This window comes from Dendrobates tinctorius, unplaced genomic scaffold (genome assembly GCF_039654945.1).
Source record: "Dendrobates tinctorius isolate UK_male_01 unplaced genomic scaffold, ASM3965494v1 ptg000022l, whole genome shotgun sequence".
NCBI classification, from domain to species: Eukaryota; Metazoa; Chordata; class Amphibia; order Anura; family Dendrobatidae; genus Dendrobates; species Dendrobates tinctorius.
This window is the reverse complement of record NW_027361690.1, coordinates 96,193,022-96,215,878: the sequence shown is the minus strand read 5'-3', so window position 1 is coordinate 96,215,878 and position 22,857 is coordinate 96,193,022. Positions and strand designations below refer to the sequence as shown.

The 22,857-nt window shown below is 43.1% G+C and overlaps 1 protein-coding gene across 2 annotated transcripts in view; it reads right to left on the bottom strand.

Moving 5' to 3' along the window:
• Positions 1-22,857, bottom strand: part of FRMD5 (FERM domain containing 5) — a 96,933-nt gene that overhangs the window by 15,041 nt on the left and 59,035 nt on the right. Inside the window, exons 5-13 of one of the 2 annotated variants that reach the window (XM_073568996.1) lie at positions 15,274-15,371; positions 14,638-14,761; positions 13,197-13,284; positions 13,003-13,091; positions 2,441-2,504; positions 1,350-1,441; positions 1,179-1,253; positions 606-674; positions 212-318 (exon numbers count right to left, since the gene is read on the bottom strand). In XM_073568996.1, coding sequence (XP_073425097.1) covers positions 212-318; positions 606-674; positions 1,179-1,253; positions 1,350-1,441; positions 2,441-2,504; positions 13,003-13,091; positions 13,197-13,284; positions 14,638-14,761; positions 15,274-15,371 — 806 coding nt within the window. Of the gene's footprint in view, positions 1-211; positions 319-605; positions 675-1,178; positions 1,254-1,349; positions 1,442-2,440; positions 2,505-13,002; positions 13,092-13,196; positions 13,285-14,637; positions 14,762-15,273; positions 15,372-22,857 lie in introns of those variants that run through there. The other variant, XM_073568997.1, reaches the window with a different exon arrangement.

Here is a 22,857-nt window from a genome sequence, read left to right as displayed (position 1 = left end):
TACGATTCTATGATTCTATGATTATCGAAGCACAGGGGCACAGAACCGGTAAGTGGCATTATCAGAGCAGAGGGGCACAGAACTGGTAAGTAAATTCCTGCTCTACCGTAACTTTTTGGAAACTCCTTTAGTGATACCTTTTAACCTAAATGACAAAACATAAGCATTATGGGTAGATTTGTGCCTGACAAATATTTAAAGCGATACCTACCCTCCATGATGGATATATGAACAGCACGTCTCCGTGTCCGGGGAACACTACTTAACCTCAGTCCATGGCTAATTGAGGGACAACTACGACTCGGCACCATTCCTGCTCTGCAGCACAAACAAGACATAATGTGTCAATAGGGTTTTTAAGTCAGCAGGACTTAACTAAAGGCATGTAGTTGTTCGGAGACCCCAAGTGGAAGGATACCGGAGACCATTTCACCACTATACAGGTTATGGCAGTTTAGACCCATCCACGTGGAGCAGTAATAAAGGCACAGCGTGTTGCTGTTTTTGATATGACACCGATTTTCTTTTTTTAATATTGGACATCCCCTCTAAGGAACACTAAGTAATTAGGAAGGAATAATAAGAGTTTGGTAAATAGTATGTACCTGTGAATTTCAGGAGGCTCCCTTTTGATTTTGGCACTTGATTCCATTACTTCTTTAGCAACTCGACCACTAAGGAAATATATAAAAATTTTGAAGTGGAAAATAAAAATCCTACATAAAACCAGGGAGGGGAAGAAAAATATTGTAGAGTTAGAATCACTTTGAGTTTTTGATGTTGCAGATATTCTATTACCTAAATTAGTTTACTTGCATTTTTTATCATTGTTTTAATAGCAGTTTTGATATTGAAGTATTTGTCTCTTTTTAGTGTGTCTTGAGGTAAATTTAAGCTGCTTTGTTTTTTATACTTCGACCCCAAGGGTACTGCAGATGCAACCTGTCACCAAACGTCCGACTATTTTGGATTTTTTGCAACTTGCTTATTGTCGTCGCAGTACCATCAGGGATGCAATGCGACTCCATTAACTTGTTTTGCTCTGCTATGTAGCATGAACTTTGGTCATGTGATAAGTGTGTCGTGGCCAGAGTTGCCATGTAGCCCCACCAGGCTAGTTCTTGCGAGATAAGTTTTAGAGAAAAAAAATTAAAAATTATTTTCCATGTTTTATTTACCTGTATCGAAAGCGGCTCCCTTTAAAGAACAAGTTACTACTAGAAACCGTGCGGACCTGGTTGGAGTTTTCAAGTCTGAAGAGAGTGAGATAATGTGGTGAGAAGATGTGGAAACAGGAGGATCCATGTGACATACAAGACAATGCATAGATTAGAAAGCAGAAGACTGACTTGTAGAAAGACTGGTTCTCCACACCACATTTCCACAGGTGTTTGCAGGCCTCTGGAGTGGGGGCCAGGAACGTCAGCACCAAGCGCTTTTCCTACAGAGACAGACATGGAAAGGTAGATTTAAGGTTAAATGTAATAGATCCAAAGAGAACAAATAAAGTGCTGTCAAATAGTGTCACTCCTGACAAAGGAAGGGCCTAAAATTTGACAGCCTCGCTATCTGATGGTTGGTTGCCCATGTACATTATATATATCCTGACTGACTGGTATATATAGGGCTTATATGACTGATGAATACACACACTCAGAAATGAATATTAATACACACATGAAGGCTGGAGCCCAGAGCACTGAATGTGATAGGGGCTCGTCTTTATTTTTCACATCTATGGTTTGGAGCTTATCCTCTCCCTTCTATAAAGTAGAGAGATGAGTCAAATCCTGTAAATTTACAAATAAAAGGTGATAATAAATGAATGTGTAGAAAAAAACGATAACACAAAAGTGACAACATTCTGCAACCGATGCCATTCAGTCAAGTTATAGCAATAAATTTTAGAAAAGATCATCGTGTATTGCGACTCCCAATCCTTTTATACTTTCCATCCAGAGTTGGTGAAAATATGTTTTTCGTGACAAAACGAAAGGGTGATGCCATCAAATGGCAAATTTTCAACATAAGTGATAATTTCCTTGTGCAATCTTGAGCGTTTTGAAGGCAAGAAATGATCAAAAACCCCATACGAAAAGATGCAATTCTTTACTGGAATAAGTCCAAAAATAATGCATGTCCTAATTTTTGGACATATGCAATACCGGAATTTGAGTTGGTGTGTATACCTGTCCCATTCTGTATGTATACACATCAGTCATTTAGTAAAGGTATATATCGTATATAACTCACAGCCCCTAATTTGTCATAATCAGGCATAATAAACATTCCAGTCAGTTAGTGTATATATAGATATATATATATATATATATATATATATATATATATATATGAAGATTTTCACATCATCTAGTCACCCAGTATATATACCAGTCCTTATGTATATACCAGTCTGTCAGGGTATATAATAACATTTTACCTCCTTCTCTCTCACATATAAGTGAAAAGTTTTTCCTTCAAATTTCATTTTTGTGGCATCACTCCTGAAACAAACAAAAAGAAATAAAAATCACAAAGACTTCCACAAGGAAAAACGGAACGACAGGACATAAGACAAGAACAAGTGCAAGAAGCTAGCATGAGGCTGCGAAGAGGAAGACATTACGTGACAGCGGAGGATGGTGGGTTTATGATGCGAGGCCACGCCGAAGATGATCAGGTCGATGGGTTGTGATGGGAGAAAGATTTGTCCAATTTCTCACTAAATACGATTACACAATGAAAATACACCAGCACATCTAGGCATTATACAATAATGTTAGTGTTCTCATCGGGGATCTCATCTGTATTCACTCTATATGGGCTCTATTAATATAATATATATATATATATCTATATATACATACTGAATATGTGTGTGGGTATCACCAACCAATCACAAAGCATCTTTCATTTCACCAGAGCTGTTTAAAAGAAGCTGAGCTGTGATTGGTTGCTATGAGCAACAGGTTTCCCACTCCACGACAACACCTCAGCAGACACTGACCGGGTGGGAGAAATCTAGCATCCCTGGGAATATAAGCTCCCAGCCATTGTCTGACCCCCAGGAAGGAGCAAAGAGCACATGACAGAAATGAATCACCTCGTCCCTGCCCATATACCCATCACACATCCTCCATCCCATAGGCAGATCTTCCCTCTTAAAGGGATCATTGATATGGAAGGATGGCAAATCCATTCAGCGCTTTGGTTAGACCCCAGGCCTCTCTTAAAGGGATCCCCGGTATGGAAGTTAGGACCGTTCCACTCAGCTCTGTGGTTCTGACCCCAGAGTCTCTTAAAGGGATCATTGGTATGGAAGTTAGGACAATTCCACTAAGCACTCTGGTTCTGACCCCAGGCCCCTCTTAAAGGGATCCCCGGTATGTAAGTGAGGGCAAATCCACTCTGTGCTTTGGTACTGACCCCATGCCTCTCTTAAAGGGATTTCTGGTATGGAAGTTAGGTTAAATCCCTCAGTGCTCTGATTCTGACCCCAGGCCTCTCTTAAATTGATCTCCGGTATGGAAGTTAGGGCAATCCCACTCAGCGTTATGGTTCTCGCCCCAGGCTCTCTTAAAGGGATCCCCGGTATGGAAGTTAGGGCCATTCCATTCCATTCAGTTCTGACACCAGGCAGACGGGATGATGTGGGATATTAAGGGTAGTAGTTTGGTGGCTCTGGCTGGTGGGATGATGTGGGATATTAGGGGCAGTAGTCCGGCGGCTATGACCGGATAATGTGGGATATTAGTAGTAGTTGTCCTGTGGCTATGGCTGATGGGATGATGTGTAATATTAGGGGTAGTAGTCCGGCAACTCTGGCTGATGGAATGATGTGGGATATTATAGTGAATGTGGCTATGCGGAGTGGGCGAGGCTATACACTCAGCTATATATATATATATATATATATATATATTCATTAGAATTTGTTATACCTAACCGTAGTTAGTTACTATGCCTGGGCAGCGCCGGGCTCTTCAGCTAATCTATTATAAACAAATATTGCTTGTGGTCCCCACAATAATCCATGAAATCGTTACTCTAAGGCTGGAGTCACACTAGCGTATTGCAGATGCGAGATGCTAATGCCCCTCGGCTCCATTTCTGCTGTGTCAGAGAATCACAGAACATCTGCGGAAGAGAAATTCATTTCTGCATCTCCTCTGCTGACCTAAACCCAAGTGTTCCCATTTTGGCCTAAGTCCCTGACCACCAGATGTAGGGACCCCAGACACATGGTGAATTTAAACACCTGATTCTTTCGTTACCCCATCAGGTATGAGACCATCAGAGCCTGATATCGGCTTTCTCCCTATTGAAAACACACGAATGCTCGGCTGATCCCAAGGTCTGTATGTATTGGGAAGTCAGGAGAGATAGTTGTGGACTGAATAAGAATTGTCCGACAGCTATCTGCTGTTAAAGAAATTAAGTAATGAAATTTACAAAGAAATTCAGTAGAGTAAAGGCTGCCATACACCTTAGAGTAACGTCAGCCAAGGCTGCCGAAATCAGTGGGTTCAGTGGCAGCCTAATGTGTATGAGCACCAACCGACTCTACCCCCACAGATGATGTCGGGGAAGATAAGGACCTGACAAGTTTGATATCGGACTGCCCATCTTTATTGTTCTTGGCAAAATAAGTCTAGTTGTGGCTCTCTCATAAGGATCACAGGAGTGTAGGGCAGATCAAGTGCTCCTGCATATGACGGAGTCAGGAGAGATCATCAGCCAAGCCATTGTTTATCCGACAGCTATCTATTGTTTATAGGGCCAACTGTTAGTGCAATAGTAAGAAAATGGAAGAAATACAAAATGACTGTCAATCGACATCGACCTGGGGCACCATGCAAAATCTCACCTCGTGGGGTATCCTTGATCATGAGGAGGGTGAGAGATTAGCATAAAACTACACAGAGGGAACTTGTTAATGATCTCAAGGCAGCTGGGACCACAGTCACCAAGAAAACCATTGGTAACACATTACGCCATAAAGGTTTAAAATCTTGCAGTGCCCGCAATGTCCCCCTGCTCAAGAAGGCACATGTGCAGGCCTGTCTAAAGTTTGCCAGTGAACACCTGGATGATTCTGTGAGTGATTGGCAGAAGGTGCTGTGGTCAGATGAGACAAAAATTGAGGTCTTTGGCATTAACTCAACTCGCAGTGTTTGGAGGAAGAGAAAATGCTGCCTATGACCCAAAGAACATTGTCCCCTCTGTCAAGCATGGAGGTGGAAACATTATGTTTTGGGGGTGTTTCTCTGCTAAGGGCACAGGACTGTTTCACCGCGTCAGTTGGGAGAATGGATGGAGCCATGTACGGTAAAATCCTGAGTGACAACCTCCTTCCCTACGCCAAGACATTAAAAATGGGTCGAGGCTGGGTCTTCTAGCAAGACAATGATCCAAAACATACAGCCAAGGCAACGACCCAAAACATACAGCCAAGGCAACAAAGCAGTGGCTCAAAAAGAAGTACATTAAGGTCATGGAGTGGCCTAGCCAGTCTCGAGACCTTAATGCCATAAAAAACTTATGGAGGGAGTTGAGGCTCTGAGTTGCCAAGCGACAGCCTCAAAATCTTAATGATTTAGAGATGATCTTCAAAGAGGAGTGACCAAAATTCCTCCTGCCATGTGCGCAAACCTCATCATCAACTGCAAAAAACATCTGACTGCTGTGTTGCCACAAGGGTTTTGCCACCAAGTATTAAGTCTTGTTTGCTAGAGGGATCAAATACTTATTTCTCACTGCAAAATGCAATTTTATATAATTTTTACAAGGTGATTTTCTGGATTTAATTTTTGATATTTTGTCTCTCAATGTTAAAATTAACCTACCCTTAAATTTATACTGTTCATATCTTTGTTAGTGGGCAAACTTACAAAATCAGCAAGGGATCAAATACTTATATCGTTCACTGTATATAGGCATTAGCCAAATGTTCGCCAGACAGCTGTCTCTACTAACTTTCCAATATACATGAGTGCTCAGCTCTAATGAGCATACATGTTCAACGGAGAGAAAAGAGAAAGATACTGATATATTTCTCTGGCTGTGGTCTAACCCCCCTCTCCACCCACTAAACTGAAATTCCAATAGCCTGATCCTTTTTTCATCGGTTGAAGGAGACAAGGGAGGCAAGTCAGGAACTCTCATACATATCAGATCATTGGCCATTCCTATCAAAATCGGCAGATTCAGCCAACTTTTAAGTGTATGGGAAGTTTACTTTGTAGAAAACTCTCTCACTAATTTACTCATTGGAAAAACACTTATTACATTAAGAAATTCCATGACCAATCAATTCTATTTCACTGAGTGCAACTAGAAATGCTGGTGAGCCCTTCTAGCATGGACGGTGATGGACGATTGAGTAGATGACATCAATTATATTCTAGTATAACACATCACATGTAAAAATCAGTATAATGACAGTAGTGATTTCTGGTAATATTAATAAATCTAGGAATGTTATGAGTGCAGACTCGGCTCTACTTGGGTTGAGTTGGAAAGAGTACAACCTGTAGCCGGAATAAGAGCGAGCAGAGAACACAGACACGGATGACGAGACACTGCAGAACAGGTCACAGGACAAGACACAAACTGGGAGCCCTCTGGATGAAGTCACTAGACCCGCTCTCAGCCGTATCAGGCACAACAAGGGAATCTGACCTACTTACAACATGGCAGCTGTACTATGGGGAAAACGCTCTGCTGAACTGGAAGCGACATACAGACTACTCAAAAAAATAAAGGGAACACTAAACAATACAATGTATTGTTTTAGTGTTCCCTTTATTTTTTTGAGCAGTATATATTAGGCGACTGTATGCGAGTCTGCTGAGAAGGCAAGTAACATCCTCTGCCTCTGAGGGACACAGCGCCATCACTACAAGGGCCCTACATTCTGCACTGGAAAGAGGTGGAAGCTGTTGTGATATTATAAATATGTCCTTATAAAATCTAGCTAATGGGTGTATATATATATAATATAAATCCACACATACACTGACGAGCAAAAGGGTAACGTTTAGAACTTTTGACTACTTTCAGGCCTTCATCTCGCACCATCCACTACAGCTTCGAACGTGAGACTACCATCATTTTGGCTATCTCATACATAAATTTGATTTTCAACTATTAGCATGTGATTAGTTATGCAGATTCTTGTCATGTCACTGCATTGTTACTATTTTGCTCCTGAAAATCTAAATTTTAATTTTTTATTATCTTGCTAGTATTTTGTAAATTCACTTTTGGCTTTCAACACTGCCTGAATCCTTCTGGGCATGCTTCAGATTCAAGCATGTCTCATTAGATATCTGATCCCAGGTCTTTTTTACACTTTCCCAAAGTCGATTCACTTTGGTATGTATACAGTTTTTTTCTTCAACTCTACCCAGAAGTGTTCAATTGGGTTTAGGTCTGGGGACTGTGGGGGCCAAATCAGCACCTGTACTTCATTGTCATTGAACCAATTCTTCGGGAATCTCGACGTATGCTTCAAGTCGTTGTTTTGCCGAAACACTATGTTATCCTTTCCATACCCATAGTACTTGAGTGCCCAAAGTAACTTCTTGTAGGATAGTTACATATATGGTGGAAAGGGTAATGTCATAAGCATGGTTTCATTAAGATTTATTAAAGGAGTCTGTTATTCTTTCAATTAAAGGTGTCATGCCGTGCTCACCAGGAGGCGGGGCTGTGGTCCCGACTTTATTCTCTCCGGTGTCGCGCCGCTCCGGGTCCCTCATCGGGTGCACACGCGCACGCCGCGCTTTCGGGTTTTCGCCTCCTCCATATTGCGCTCGCATTGCCGCGTTCCTGTCCTGCAGGCCTCCGGTCGGTCCTCTCTATGGTAAAGGAGGACCTGACCCGGAAGCTGTAGTGGTCAGGTGCTTCTGGCTAGAGGACCTGACCCGGAACCAATAGTTTTCATGTGTTATATCAGGCGACCTCCCCCTATGGGAGGTGCCTGATTATTGTTGTGCTTCCTGGCTGGGTCTGCTTTGTCCCTGCCTGGCTGTGCGCTGTTCCCAGGTCCTCTGCTCTGTCTTGCATTCTATTGTGCTTCTAGCTCTCGTTTTGAACTCTCACTTGCTTTTTGCTCAGTAGTGCCTCCTGGCACACTCTCGTATCCTGTCCTCTGTCTCTTGCTCAGTCGTGCCTCCTGGCACTCACTCTGTCCCTGTGCTCTGTTACGCCTCCTGGCACGACTGCTGCTCCATTCGGTTCTCTGTCGTGCTCCTTGCACGCGTCCTGCTTTGGTTACCTCCGGATGTATTTCTCGCTACTCGCCATACGTGCTCAAGTGTACCTGTCTCGCACTATCCTGTAGTTAGCACACTTCCGTGTACACACCTGGTGTTCCTAGTATCCAGTACCGTCCTTCAGACATACTCACCGTGTTTCCTGTGAGCCGTCCCTCTCGGTACCGGCTACCGTGGTACTCGAACCCCTGGGCTTGCTCCTAACGGTCCCTGTATAGGGGTCAGTTCCACCTGGCAGCTCGCCCGGGGCCCCTCGGTGCCACGGTCCAGAGGGTCCACTCCTGGAGTTCCGGCTCCAGACCATCCACGCTAACAAAAGGACTTTTTTCTGTATGTGTTTTTATACAGTGTAACTATGCAGTTAACAGTGGGCCTCTAATTGAAGTCTCTCCATTACTAACCTCAGGGCTTGATGAAAATACAAAGGTGACAGCAAACTCCCCCAACTATCACACCCCACTTGCCACGGCTACAGGACAAGTTGGAAGAGCAAGGTTAAGTACCAGAATTGGCACATATTATAGATGCGCCTATTCTGGGGCGGATGTGAGCTGATGTTTTTAGCTTAGGGAGGCCAGTATCCATGCACCTTCCTAGGCTTTTAATATCAGCCTGCAACTGTCTGCCTAGCCTTTGCTGGTTATTAATTATAGAGGGACGCTATGTCATTTTTGGGGGGGTCCTCCATTTTAATAGCCATTAAAGGCTAAGTATACAGCTGTGAGCTGATATTAATTTCCTGGGAAGCTCCATGGGTATTACCCCCTTCCCGGGCTATAAACATCTGCCTCCAGCTTTCTGTCTGCAGGTCAAGAAAATTACACGGGAGCCCACGCCATTTTTTAAATAAAATAATCCTTTAATAATTCCCGTAGTTTTTGGATTATAAGACGCACCCCAAATTTTGAGGAGAAAAATAGGAAAAAAATTATTTTTTAATAAAATGGTTGTGGTTCTTATAATCCATGCGTCTTATTGCTTACCAGGAGTGGTGGCTGTGGTGAAGCGGGGTCCCAGGAGGCAGGAGTGGGGTGATGCTGCAGACCACAGGCTGGGTTGAGGGGGTGTTCCGATGAGCAGCGCACCGCTGCGGGTGTCTGATGCTACTGCGGGTGTCTGGTGCTGTTGCGAGTGTGTACTGTGGGTATCTGGTGCTGCTGTGAGTGTGTACGGTGCTGCGGGTGTCCAGCGGTGCTACGGGGGTGTCCAGTGGTGCTGCCCGATGCTGCTGCAGGTGTCCGGCAGTGATACGGGGGTGCCCTGCACTGCTGCCGGTGTCGCCGGGGCTCTGCTGTGAATTTCAGTGGGCCAACATTTCGAATTTTAAAATCATTTTTCAAGCTGGTGTTATAAAATATTCTAATTTACTGAGATAATGACTTTTGGGTTTTCATTGGCTGTAAGCCATAATCATCAACATTAACAGAAATAAACACTTGAAATAGATCACTCTGTTTGTATTGACTCTATATAATATATGAGTTTCACGTTTTGAATTGAAGAACTGAAATACATTAAATTTTTGATGATATCCTAATTTTGTCAAGAACACCTGTACATATATTTGTCACATTCTGCATTGTTTCACATGTGTTCCTTCATTATATGTGTTTCTTCATGGTTTTGTTGCCTTTAGTCTAAATCTATAATGTGCATATGCCACAACGAACAAAGAGAACCACTAAATATCTACTACTATATAGATATATGACTAAATATATACCATACCGTTCAAAAGCTTGTTTATCTATCTATCTATCTACAGTTGTGCTCAAAAATTTACATACCCCGGCAGAATTTACCACCCAGGAATTTACAGGAACTGGAGGCTTTTTTGCCAAGAAAAGTGGGCAGCTTTACCATCTGACAAAATAAAGAACCTCATCCACAATTACCACAAAAGACTTCAAGCTGTCATTGATGTTAGAGGGGGCAATACAGGGTATTAAGAAATGGGGTATGTGAACTTTTGATCAGGGTCATCTGGATGTTTTGGGTTGTCCTTATGATTTGAAAAGAGAAAAAACAGTAGTTTGACAATAAATGGCTTCACCCAACCACTATCCATGAGTGGAGAAAAAGTTTTGGTGTTATCACTCATATTCTCTGAAAAAAAGTCCCAGAAAGCAAAAATTCTGCCGGGGTATGTAAATTTTTGAGCACAACTGTGTGTGTATATGTATGTGTATATATATATATATATATATATATATATATATATATACATACATACATACATACATACATACATACATACATACATATACATACACACACACAGGGTGGGCCATTTATATAGATACACCTAAATAAGATGGGAGTGAATGGTGATATCAACTTCCTGTTTGTGGCACATTAGCACATGGGAGGGGGAAAACTTTCAAGATGGGTGGTGACCATGGCAGAGGGTTGACAATCCAACACAATGAGCAGCACTTTGAACACATTTTATAAGTGGTCATAAACTTGTAAACTCATGAAAGAATAAAGTTACGTTAAAACCAAGCACACCATTGCTTTTCTTGTGAAATTCTCAATAAGTTTGATATGTCACATGACCCTCTTCCCATTGAAAAAAATAAAGTTGGATCCAAAATGGCCAACTTCAAAATGGCCGACATGGTCACCATTCATCTTGAAAAGTTTTCCCCCTCCCACATACTAATGTGCCACAAGTAGGAAGTTGATATCACCAACCATTCTTATTTTATTTAGGTCTATCCATATAAACTGCCCACCATGTGTATATATATATATATATATATATATATATATATATATATTCTATGTATATGTATATATACATAGTATCGATAGATATAAAGATGTCTGTGACATATATAATTAGTACAGTGTGTGTGTAGCTTACTATACATGTATACTGAAAAAATTATTTTCTGAAAAAATGACGTGGGATCACCTGAAATTTTATTAGCCATCAAGGGGAAAGCAGACAGCTGGGGACAGATATACATAGCCTGGGAAGGGTTTAATACTCATGTAGCTTCCCAGGCTATTGATATCATCTCACAGTTGTATACTAAGTTTTTCCTGATTATTAAAATGGAGGACCCTCCAAAAAATAGTAGGGTCCCCCTATAATTAACCAGCAAAGGCTAGGAAGACATCTGCAGGCTGATATTAAAAGGCTAAGAAGGGGCTATGGATATTGGCCCCTCCCATACTAAAAACATCAGCTCTCAGCCGCTCCAGAAGTGGTGCATCTTGCCCTGGTGAGGTGGCAAGTGGGGTGATAGTATTGAGGTTGATGTCACCTTTGTTGTCAGGTGACATCAAGTGCAGGGGTTCGTAATGGAGAGGCATCTATAAGGGTGTGTGCACACGTTGCGGATTCTGCTGTGGATCCGCAGAGGATTTGGCCCTGCGGATCCGCAACAGTTTCTGCTGCATTGTACAGTACCTTTATAGTCAATGGAAATTGAAAAACGCAGTGCACATGCTGCGGATTTTTCTGTGCAGATTAGCTGCGGTTTTAAATCCGCAGCATGTCAATTCTTTGTGTGGAATCCGTAGCGGTTTGACACCTGCTCCATGACCAGGTGCAAAACGCAGGGGAAAACCGCAGGCTAATCCGCACTAAATCCACAGGTGAAACGCAAGTCATTTGACCTGCGGATTTAGCTAAATCTGCGCAGAAAAATCCGCAGCAGAATCCGCAACGTGTGCACATACCTTAAGACTCCCCCATTACTAACCCCATAGGCAAATTGAGAAAGAAATAACAGAATAAAGTCCTTTATTTGAACAAATTACAGATTCCTTTATTGACTCTAAATTAACCAAAAACTGTTATACTAACCTTACACCCAATCCACTGAACCAATGTCCCCTGTAAAAGCATTAAAATAATAAACAACTATATTCCTCACCTGTCAGCTGAGAAGATAATAATCCAATTTTCCTGTGATGCGCATAGCTCTGCTATATCTAGATGGCAGGCTGCATTGTTGCATGATGCGACTATACAGCTTGCCATCCAGCAGAGACACTGAGCTGCGCATACTTGCTAAGCTCAGTGCCTTTCGGTGATGTGCTAAAGTTGAGTGGAGTTCATATCCAATGAACTCATTTCACCTCACTGACGTCACCGCAAACGACACTCACGATGCTGTCAGAAAGGTCATCAGAGTTCAGCACTGATGTCATTGAGTTGAGCTGAGTTCATTGGCTGTCAACTATATGGCTATATATATATATATATACACATATACACACATACACACGCACACATGTATATTAAATAAAGATACCTGCTGATTTTATCAGCCATCATGTGCCTTTAATACCTGCGGATGGAGTGGAGCTGACAGTGGCATTTAACACGTGCTGACACGGAGCGCGTCATTCCAGCCACCCATTGGCACCTCTGTGACATGATAGTGGGGTGCCGATGGGTTGCCATGACAGCCGAAGCAACGTTTTTTTTTACAAATTTTTGAATTTGCTTTCATCACTTAAATAACAAAAAATGATACAAGTTTGGTATCTGCGTACTCGCAGTGACTTTGAGAATTATATTGCCAGGTCAGTTTTACCATATAGTTAATATGGCAAATAAAAAAAAAACAATTGTGGAATTGCACTCTTTTTGCTACAGTATTTCAACACACTTGGATTTTTTTCTGGTTTTCAGTGCATCCCATGATAAAATGAATGGGGTCATTTAAAAGTACAGCTGGCGATAGAGCTCTTCTAGACTCACCATTTTATAAAGTGAACCCTCTTATTTCCCTGCAACACGATAAAGCCGAAAGGAGTAAAGGCCAAAAATGCAGAGTTCCCAGAGACATCCTGAAAGATAGGGAGACAGAGAATAGAAAGGACAGGGAAAGAAAAAGTGGAAGAAAGAGAAGAAGGCGGAGGTCGCACAGAGACAACAATTGGGGTATGAGGTACCTTACACGGATGAGGATCCACGCCATAAGTCTCCAGAGTCTGAGCTTTCCTCAGAAAACACAGCTCTGCTTGCGCAGGTAACAGGCCACTACAAGGGAGAGCAGAGACAGCGATGACATGGGGAGCGCTCCACAACGTCTCTGCATTTTATGCATCTCCATCAAGTTCTTTACAATTGTCAGTCCCAAGTAAAATGATCAGCTAGAATTTGAAGGAACCAAGCAGCAATAGCACAATTTTCCTGCAGCGCCACCACAGGCAAAATGAGGCATTACAAGGTGGCAATTTAAATCTCTCAACAGTCTGTGTTAGGCCGGGGTCATACTTGCGAGTGCACTGCGAGAAACTCACACGAGTCTCTCGCCTCAATACCCGGCACTGCCGCTGGCGGTTCAGACTGGAGCGCTCAGCTGCATAGAAAGACATGCAGCCGCACACTCCGGTCCCGAGTGCCGGCGGCAGTGCCGGATATTGAGGTGAGAGACTCGCATGAGCTTCTCGTGTTGCACTCGCAAGTGTGACCCCCGTCCTAACTCACAGACACATCAGGTCCTGCAACGACAGACACAGAGATACTCTGTATGGTCGTTGTCTGCTAGGGCTAATAGTTCATGCCCAGTATTCACTTAAAGGCCGGGGTCACACTTGCATCCGGAGTGTGCGGCTGCATGTATTTCTATGCAGCTGAGCGCTCCGGTCCCGAGTGCCGGCGGCAGTGACGGATATTGATGCGAGAGACTCGTGCAAATTTCTCGCATCACACTCACATGTGTGACCCCGGCCAAAGGGTATTTATATATTTTATTTTATTTCTTTAAACCAGTCAATCCCTTTAAAAAAAATAAGCAAACCTCTGAGGACATTTTTTTTATTAAGTGCATGTATTTAGAGCTAAAAATGAATCTGGTTATTGGATATAATTATAGATGATTACACCGTTCGGCTTTTAAGGCTGTTTCCCTGCACATTGCTGGCTGAATAATCAGTTAACAGAGAATCTTGTCAGTGAGCTAATTCTGACCACAGACCACATCAAAGGAGCAGTGAGCTGTGACACAGTCTTAAAATTAGATGACAGGAACTCAGAAAAAGACAGATAAGAGTTACAAACTCTCCTGAAAGAATTAGCTTACTGACGGGTTCACAGTTAACTCGTTCTGCTACCAGCAATGTGCCAGAAACAATGACACTGTGAAAGCCAATTGGTGCATAATGTTTATTTAAACCCCAAAATTATTTTTAGCTCAAAATATGTATTTAAAGGAAAAAATGACCTGATAGTTTCATGTCTTCTTTAGGAAACCTGCAATAGGTATTGCTTCTACTGGGAGTAATTAACATGTTAACGTCTCAAAAGTGTTAAACAAAAAAAAAACACCAGCAAAAAATTTCACAGAACTGCTTTGTGTGAACAAGACCATTGTGCTCTTGAAGACCTCACCTGAGCTCATGCCGGTGAATCTCAGCGATCCGTCTCTCCAGCTTTTCTGAGTGTTTGGGGAGGAATTGGAACTTGGAACTATAACCCTCTGGATGCTTCCCAGGGTCATAATCCCCAATTTCAGCTGGTGGAGGGACAGAACATTAGTGACAGAAAAAAGACAATGATGTTTAAAGGCTCTGTTCACACTTCTGTCATGAGATCATATATGGCGGGGTACATAATAGCGTTGGACACCACAGCCGAAAATGACAGAGCACAATTATAAGTCAGCGGGTTTCGCTGGGAGTTGTTGTTGTCGGTGAAAAACTGAAAACATGATGGCAGTGTGAACACAGCCTTAACAAGATGCATAAGCCGAGCGTCAGGCTGTCGTAACATATAGTGTAACATGCTCCAATAATGTATCCGGGAAAAAAAATAGAAACCTGATGGATCAATTATAAATTCATGGAGAAAAACACAGATCCATCCCACAAATCATAAGGGATCTGTCAGGTTCTGAGATCATGATGAACCGATCATATCTGTCATGGTTCTGATAAAATTGGAAATCAACGAGTCAGTGTGAACAAAGCCATACAAACACAGAAACGTTATCAGAAACAGCAGGAACAATCTGCTAACAGAACATACCCTGTAGTATGTAGGCTGCCAGCAGAGCCGCGTCAGACGTCTTACAGAGGAGGCGGCCATGGTACAAATCCCTCTTTACTTGTAGGAAAACCAGATACCTGTAAGAATCAATCACCTACATCATTAGCGTGCACAAAAGTCACATCACAGCAAAGATGGTACAAATATCTTCTGAGGACATTTTATTATTTTGTATTTGGCCTCATCAATACTGTTGCACTGTTTAGCTTGTACAGGTTTTTTGTTTCCCTCCAGAATTAAACTTTCATGTGGTCCATGTTAATAAATCAGCTGAGAGGAGCTCAGAAAAGACAGATAACAGTGTTAAGCAGGGGTCACACTTAACATATGGAATATCCGTCCGAGTCTCCCTGCCGAGAGTCGCACAAGTGTTCTCCGTATGGTCATCCGTGTGTAATGCATTTGCAATGCGATGATGCGATTTTCTCACACCCGTGCATCCATATGACATCCGTATGGCTTTACATTTCTCATTGATTTTCCCCCATTGAATTTAATGGCTCAATGGGCTGAAATGAGGAAAATATGTGCGTATTTGTCACAAGCTACACTGATGCTCCGTGTGGTGTCCGAGTTTCTCACACCCATAGGCTTGCATTGGCGAGTCTCGAACGATTCGATATACGCGTACAATCGCAGCATGCTGTGATTTCACCCGCACGTTGACTACGCCTGAGAAAAAAAAAGGTGATGTGAGCTGCCCCATAGAGTAACACTGGGCCGAGTGCTACGCGATGTTTTCTCGCATAGCACTCGTCCGTACTCTACGGTAGGACGGGGTCACTCTTGCGAGAAACTCGCACGAGTCTTGTGTCTCAATACCGGGCACTGCTGTCGGCACTCGGGACCGGAGTGTGCGGCTGCATGTATTTCCATGCAGCTGAGCACTCCTGTTCTAGTGCCGGCGGCAGTGCCGGGTTTTGAGATACGAGACTCGTGCGAGCTTCTCACAAGTGTGACCCAAGCCTTAGTGTTACTCCGACCTTAGAAACTCTTCCATTAGGCCATGTGCACACATTCAGTATTTGGTGAGTTTTTTTTTACCTCAGTGTTTGTAGCCAAGACCAGGAGTGGGTGATAAATCCAGAAGTGGTGACGGGTTTCTACTATTCTTTTCCTCTGATTTTTCCTCTCCTGGTTTTGGCTTATAAATACTGATGTAAAATTCTGGCCAAATTCTGAATGTGTGAACGTGGCCTTAGACGAACAGAATGAGCTCACTGATGGATTCTCAGTTAACACTTTCTGCAGTCGGCAATAACAGTACAACAATGGCTATAGAAGGCCAATGGTGCAACATTTTTAATGAAACAGAATCACAAAGTCTATTTTTCTCCCAAAATACATTCATTTACTTAGGGCAGTCTCACAGGTCCAGATAATTCCAGTACCGGAGCTATCCGTGTCCGGGTGTCTATGTGGATACATGGTACATCCGTGTGGCAACCGTGTGCCGCATCAGAACCACACGGACGGCCGCCGGGGAAGAAGCGCTACAGTAAGCGCTATTCCCCGGCAGCTGGTGCTGAACACAGCTGTCATTCTTCTCTCCTGCTCTGCCAGCAACAGCGAGCAGGAGAGAAAGAATGAATGAAAACCTGATGTGGGGTCCCCCTCAGTTTGTGAACCAACTGGGAAAAACTCACAGCTGGGGGCTGCTATTCTCAGGCTGGTAAGGGGCCATTGATCTTGGCCCCCCCAGCCTAAAAACAGCAGCCCGCAGCTGCCCAGAAAAGGTGCAGCTTTGTCGGGTTCTTCCCACTTGCCCTGTAGTGGTGGCAAGTGGGATTAATAAGGGGTTAATGTCACCTTTCTATTGTAAGGTGACATTAAGCCCGGTTTAGTAATGGAGAGGTGTCAATAAGACACATATCCATTACTAATCCTAGAGTTAGTCAAGGGTTAAATAAACACACACAATAAGAATAAAGTATTTTAATTAAAGAATACACTATAAAATATAAAATCTTTATTATACTCCTAATCCCATGTCAAAGCCATTGTTCTGTAAAAAAAATAATAAACCAACAATATCCATACCTGTCCGGCGATCAGTCACGTCCCACGGCATAAATCCATCTCGGGGGATTAATCAATTTACAGCTGGATTGCTGCTAATGCAGCCGCTCTGACTGTAAACTACTGGGGAATGAATGAGAAGCTACGCGCAGGCTCAATAACTAGCGGTGCGGTGATGCCACAGAGCCTATGCGCGCTGCTTCCATTCATTCCCCAGTAGTTTACTGTCAGAGCGGCTGTATTAACAGCGCTCCGGCTTGTAAACTGATTAACCCCCCGAGATGGATTTACGCCATCGGACATGACTATATGCCGGACAGGTATGGGACATTGTTGGTTTATTATTTTATAATTTTTTACAGGAGAACGATGGTGTCGATATGGAATTAGGAGTAAAATAAAGCTTTAAACACTGTGTATTTTTTCATTAAAATACTTTGTTCTTATTGTGTTTTTATTTAACCTTTGAATAACTCTAGGATTAGTAATGGATAGGTGTCTTATTGTCACCTCCCCATTACTAAGCCGGGCTTAATGTCACCTCACAATAGAAAGGTGACATTAACCCCTTATTAACACCACTTGCCACCGCTACAGGGCAAGTGGGAAGAACCCAACAAAGCTCCAGAATAGGCACATCTAATAGATGCACCTTTTCTGGGCAGCTGTTTTTAGGCTGTGGGGGGCCAAGATCAATGGCCCCATACCAGTCTGAGAATAGCAGCCCCCAGCTGTGAGTTTTGCCGGGTTGGTTCACAAACAGAGGGGGACCCCACGTTGGGTTTTCATTCATTCTCTCTCTCCTGCTCGCTGTTTCCGGCAGAGCAGAAGAAAAGAATGACAGGGGAGTTCAGCACCAGCTGCCGGGGAACAGTGCTTACTGTAGCACTTCTTCCCCGGCGGCCATCTGTGAACACTGAGGACAGTGTGAACTGTTCTCCGTGTGCACGCGTTCAGCACGTTTTGTGGACTGTGGGCTCCCACAAACACTGACATGTCAGCGTGTTTTGCACACGGACCGTGTGTCCGTGAAAACACGCTGACATGTGCATACACCCATTCATTTGAATGGGTCTACGTGTGTCAGTGTCTCCGGTGCGTGAGGAAACTGTCGCTACACATACCAGAGCCACTGACGTGTGAAACCGGCCTTAAGGGAAGAAAAAATGTCCACAAAGGTAAACAAGCCCATTTATTAGATAGTGTGTAGCCGTTTTAAGCCACGTGTACAAGTTGGGTATTTGGTGATTTTTTTTTTTAACCTCAGTATTTGTAAGCCAAAACCAGGAGTGGGTGATAAATACAGAAGTTGTGACGTGTTTCTATTATACTTTTCCTCTGATTGTTCCAATCACGGTTTTGGCTACAAATTCTGCGGCAAAACACTGACCAAATACTGAACATGTGAACGTGGCCTTAGAGGTGTTGTGGCTACTTCTGAGGCCATGGAAGTCTCTGATTATCAGTGATCCAACGTCAGAATTTGTGTTTCTCAATTCTGAGCAGTTGTGAATCCAGCAGTTGCTTCGTTCACCATATGCGCTCCTCTACTTATAAGATCCACCTCCATCCTGGCAGAAATAATATCCTGCAAGGCATACTCACTATATGTACTATGATACAGAAGATGGCGACTAGTGCTGGCAGCTGTGCTTCAGAACATTTGAGAAAGGAGTTATGGATCCCTGAAGCGCGTTGTTTCTAATGGTGATGCCTAGTAATAATATAAAGAACCGTAGCCAACATGAACTCTCCTGCATGACTGCACCAGTCTGCTGGTATTCATCGGTCTCCAACACTGCTGACCATTTACTTCTATATCCTCCACTCCATCCTCACAGAGGGAGAAGAAGAATACCGGCAGTGATCATCCATCTACCTGTCGATATGCAACCAAATCGCGTTGAGTCCATCCCATCACAATCAAACAAGGCGACCATCCCTATACATGACTAAAATCTATTCTCAATCCTCAACATAGAATCCCGAGCCATCACATTCACGTATTATCAGCCATATACAGTATTTACTGTGACAGATTGCTGATATATGACACCTATTGAGTTGGGTTGTCAGGTTGACCAAGAGAAGAGCCCAGCAAATATTCACTAGTTCTGTGAATATTTGGAAATGTTTACATGGAGCAGAAAATCTGCAACAGAATCCACATCAGTGAAAAGCGGATTTTATGGTAGATTTGCCCAGGGATTACAATGCATTGCACAGGGTGAAATCGGGTGAAAATCCGCACAGGGATCAGCATGGTCCAGATATGAAAACCTGCAGGGGGCTTTCATTTTCATGTGGATTTTCTTCACTTTTTTGTAAATGGATTTTGGGAAATATGAAGGGTTTTGCAGATTGCACTAGTCTGGTCTGTTTTATGGCCCAGTGTATAGAATAGGAGGCAGCTCCAGCACCTGTCCGCAATGTGAAGAGCACAAGGAGCCAATGAAGTTCCCAATTTGTAGACAGGACAGGCATATTTAGTACGGCCATCTGAACCCGGCATAAAGCCCTTTGTACACATTAGATGGCTGTTAGAAGAATGTTTGGCAGATAACCACCTTGGCGGCTCTGCCACACAGGAGCCCTCATTTGGCTGAGCGCTCCTGTGTTCTCTAAGAGAAAACCGCCAACAAACATGTCTGCCAGTGGCTTATCTCAAAGAGAATAATGTGAACGGAAGTCTGAAACTGGACATAGCCGACTGATATCTCCCCCAACAATCAGTCGGTTGGTGCACCATTGGTGTTGGCCGGACCCATTGATATCAGATATTTTCTAATGTGCATGGTGGGCTTTATACTAAGGCTGGTGGGCTACTGGACTTTCAATTCTGCATCAATGTTCTTCACATTGTGGCCGCCTGTATCCAGTCAGTGCATTACTGCTGCTGAGATTTGCTCGTGACCAGTGATTTCCCTGCAGTCCTGCTGGATTATCATTGGGATGTTCCCACTTGTAAAGGGCACGATGCCAACGATAAGATTATATTAGGGATTGGCCAGTTATGCGGTTTCCTAACATATCCATGTATGTGGCTCCAAAGTGCAGATTCATTCTTAATTTATAACTTCTACATCACTGAGCGATTCCTGGCACTTGTCAGAAGTCAGCGGATAACGGAACAGTTGTAGAACAATTCCAGGCGGCGGCACGGTCTACGCGCAGTGAACACCTTTTAGAGATTACATCACTTTCACATGTTTGGCAGCCAGCTACAAACATCCCAGAGGGTAATGAGACACCGGCATAATGAGGAAAGGATTTGTTGGGTAGTGAGATACAAGATGGAAAGATTAAGACACAAGTGAACTGATACATGGCAGCGACCCAAGTCTAAGGAAGTCACAGAAACAGAGAAGGATCCTGTTGTGTAGCTTATTAGGAAAGGGGTACAATACAGCACAGTACCGCAGTGTTGGGATGCGTGCACATGTGCTGTTTTCATGCAGTTTTTTTTAAGTCAAAACCCGGACTGGATTAAGAAAAGAGAGAACTATAGGGTGGGCCATTTATAAAGATGCAATCCAAAATGGCTGACTTCAAAATGGCCGCCGTGGTCACCACCCATCTTGAAAAGTTTTCCCCCTCCCATATACTAATGTGAGACAAACAGGAAGTTGATATCACCAACCATTCCCATTTAATTTAGGTTTAAATGGCCTACCCAGGTTTATACATATAAATAGCCCACCCTGTATTATGTTTCCTATGTACCTCCACTTTCTCTTTACTATCAATTATGAACCACTGAGCCATCTGTGAGCAGCTCAGTGGTTAGCACTAATGCTCTCAGTATTGGGGTCATGGGATCAAAACCCACCAAAGACAACATGTGCAAGGAGTTTGCATGGGATTCCTCCGGGTTCTCAGGTTTCCTCCTGCACTCCAAAGACATACTGATAGGGAATGTATTGTCTCTGAAGAGACAATTTGCATATTCCCTAGAAGAGCATTGCGGCTTTAAGTCTCCTCATCTCGGCATGCTTGACATGTCATACTCCACATGGAGAAACATTACTCCTTGTTTACCAGTCAGATGTCTCTCACCCAGCCAAACCAGATCTCACACTTTGCACTGACGAGGGGCAGTACCCCGAAACACTGTGTCTGCATAGTGAGATTCTGATTTGGCTTTTATTCTAAGTCATGTGACAAGGCTCGTTAAAGGGTCAACATTGACTTTTAGGATTGCTACTTCCAATAGGTGGCACTAGAGTTCTAGTCCTCTTCCTCTCTGAAGAGACAATTTGCTTATGTCATACATGATAACTGAAAATGTAAAATTTGTATTTGGAGTTTTCAATAAAAATGATCTGATTAAAAAAAAAAAAAAGAAAAGCTGCACCAAAATATATTGCCATAAATACTGCTGTGCATATCGTTGTTCAGATCGCGTGCATGAGTTTCTTCTTTGTGTCGGATGAGACTCAGACATTCAAGTCTTAGGGTGTACAAAAAAAAAAATCACATCCCATATGGAGACAGAACATCTGCTATTTACTGATACATTACAATTCTGTAGCACAGGAAACTGTAAATGGTCCGGTAAATGATTAATAGCTGCTGTAAAAAAGACTGTACTGCAAATGTGAGAAAAAATATCGCTCCACTCTTCTGGATAAAATTGTGAACGATTTTTTATACGCTCGTGTGAACCTGCCCTTGGGGCTCATACAGAAGAGCATATTTTCGGTCCAAGTGCAATCACAAAACATTGGATCACCCTCGGACCAATTTTAGTCTATGGGGCCGTGCAAATGTCTTAGGCCTGTTTCACACTTCCGTTTTTTCAAATCCGTCAAAATCCGTTGTTTTCCGTAAAAAAACGGATCCGCCATTTTTTGCAGGATCCGTTTTTTTTTGTCCCATAGACTTCCATTACGGTTACCGCGGATCCGTCATAAAAACGGATCCGTTTTTTTAAAACGGATCCGTTGGCATCCGTTTCCGTCAAAAAAAACGGAAACGGATCCGTTTGGCGGACACAAAAACGGAAGTGTGAAACAGGCCTTAGATGTTTTCCTAAGGCCAGCGTCACACTACCATAGAATACGGGCAAGTGCTATGCGAGAAAACACTGCATAGCACTCGGCCCATTGTCAATCTATGGGGCAGATCACATTAACGTTTTTTCCTCAGGTTTATTCAGCGTGCGTGTAAACTCGGATCATGCTGCGATTGCACGTGTATATCGTCCAAGACTCACCAATGCAAGCCTATGGGTGCGAGAGAAAAAAAAAAAATCGCACAGCACTCAGACCAATGCGAGTGATATCCGATTTTTGTGCACTGGTGTCCTTTGAAAAGCCGGCAATTCATGTGCCGTGTACAGTAAAATCACAGCGTGACATGTTACAATAGAATACCGTATATACTCGAGTATAAGCCGACCCGAGTATAAGCCGACCCCCTAATTTTGCCACAAAAAAACTGGGAAAACTTATTGACTCGAGTATAAGCCTAGGGTGGGAAAGGCTCCATAGATTATTCCCCCATATGGTGTCCCCAGAAGAAGCTCCATAGATTGTTCCCCCA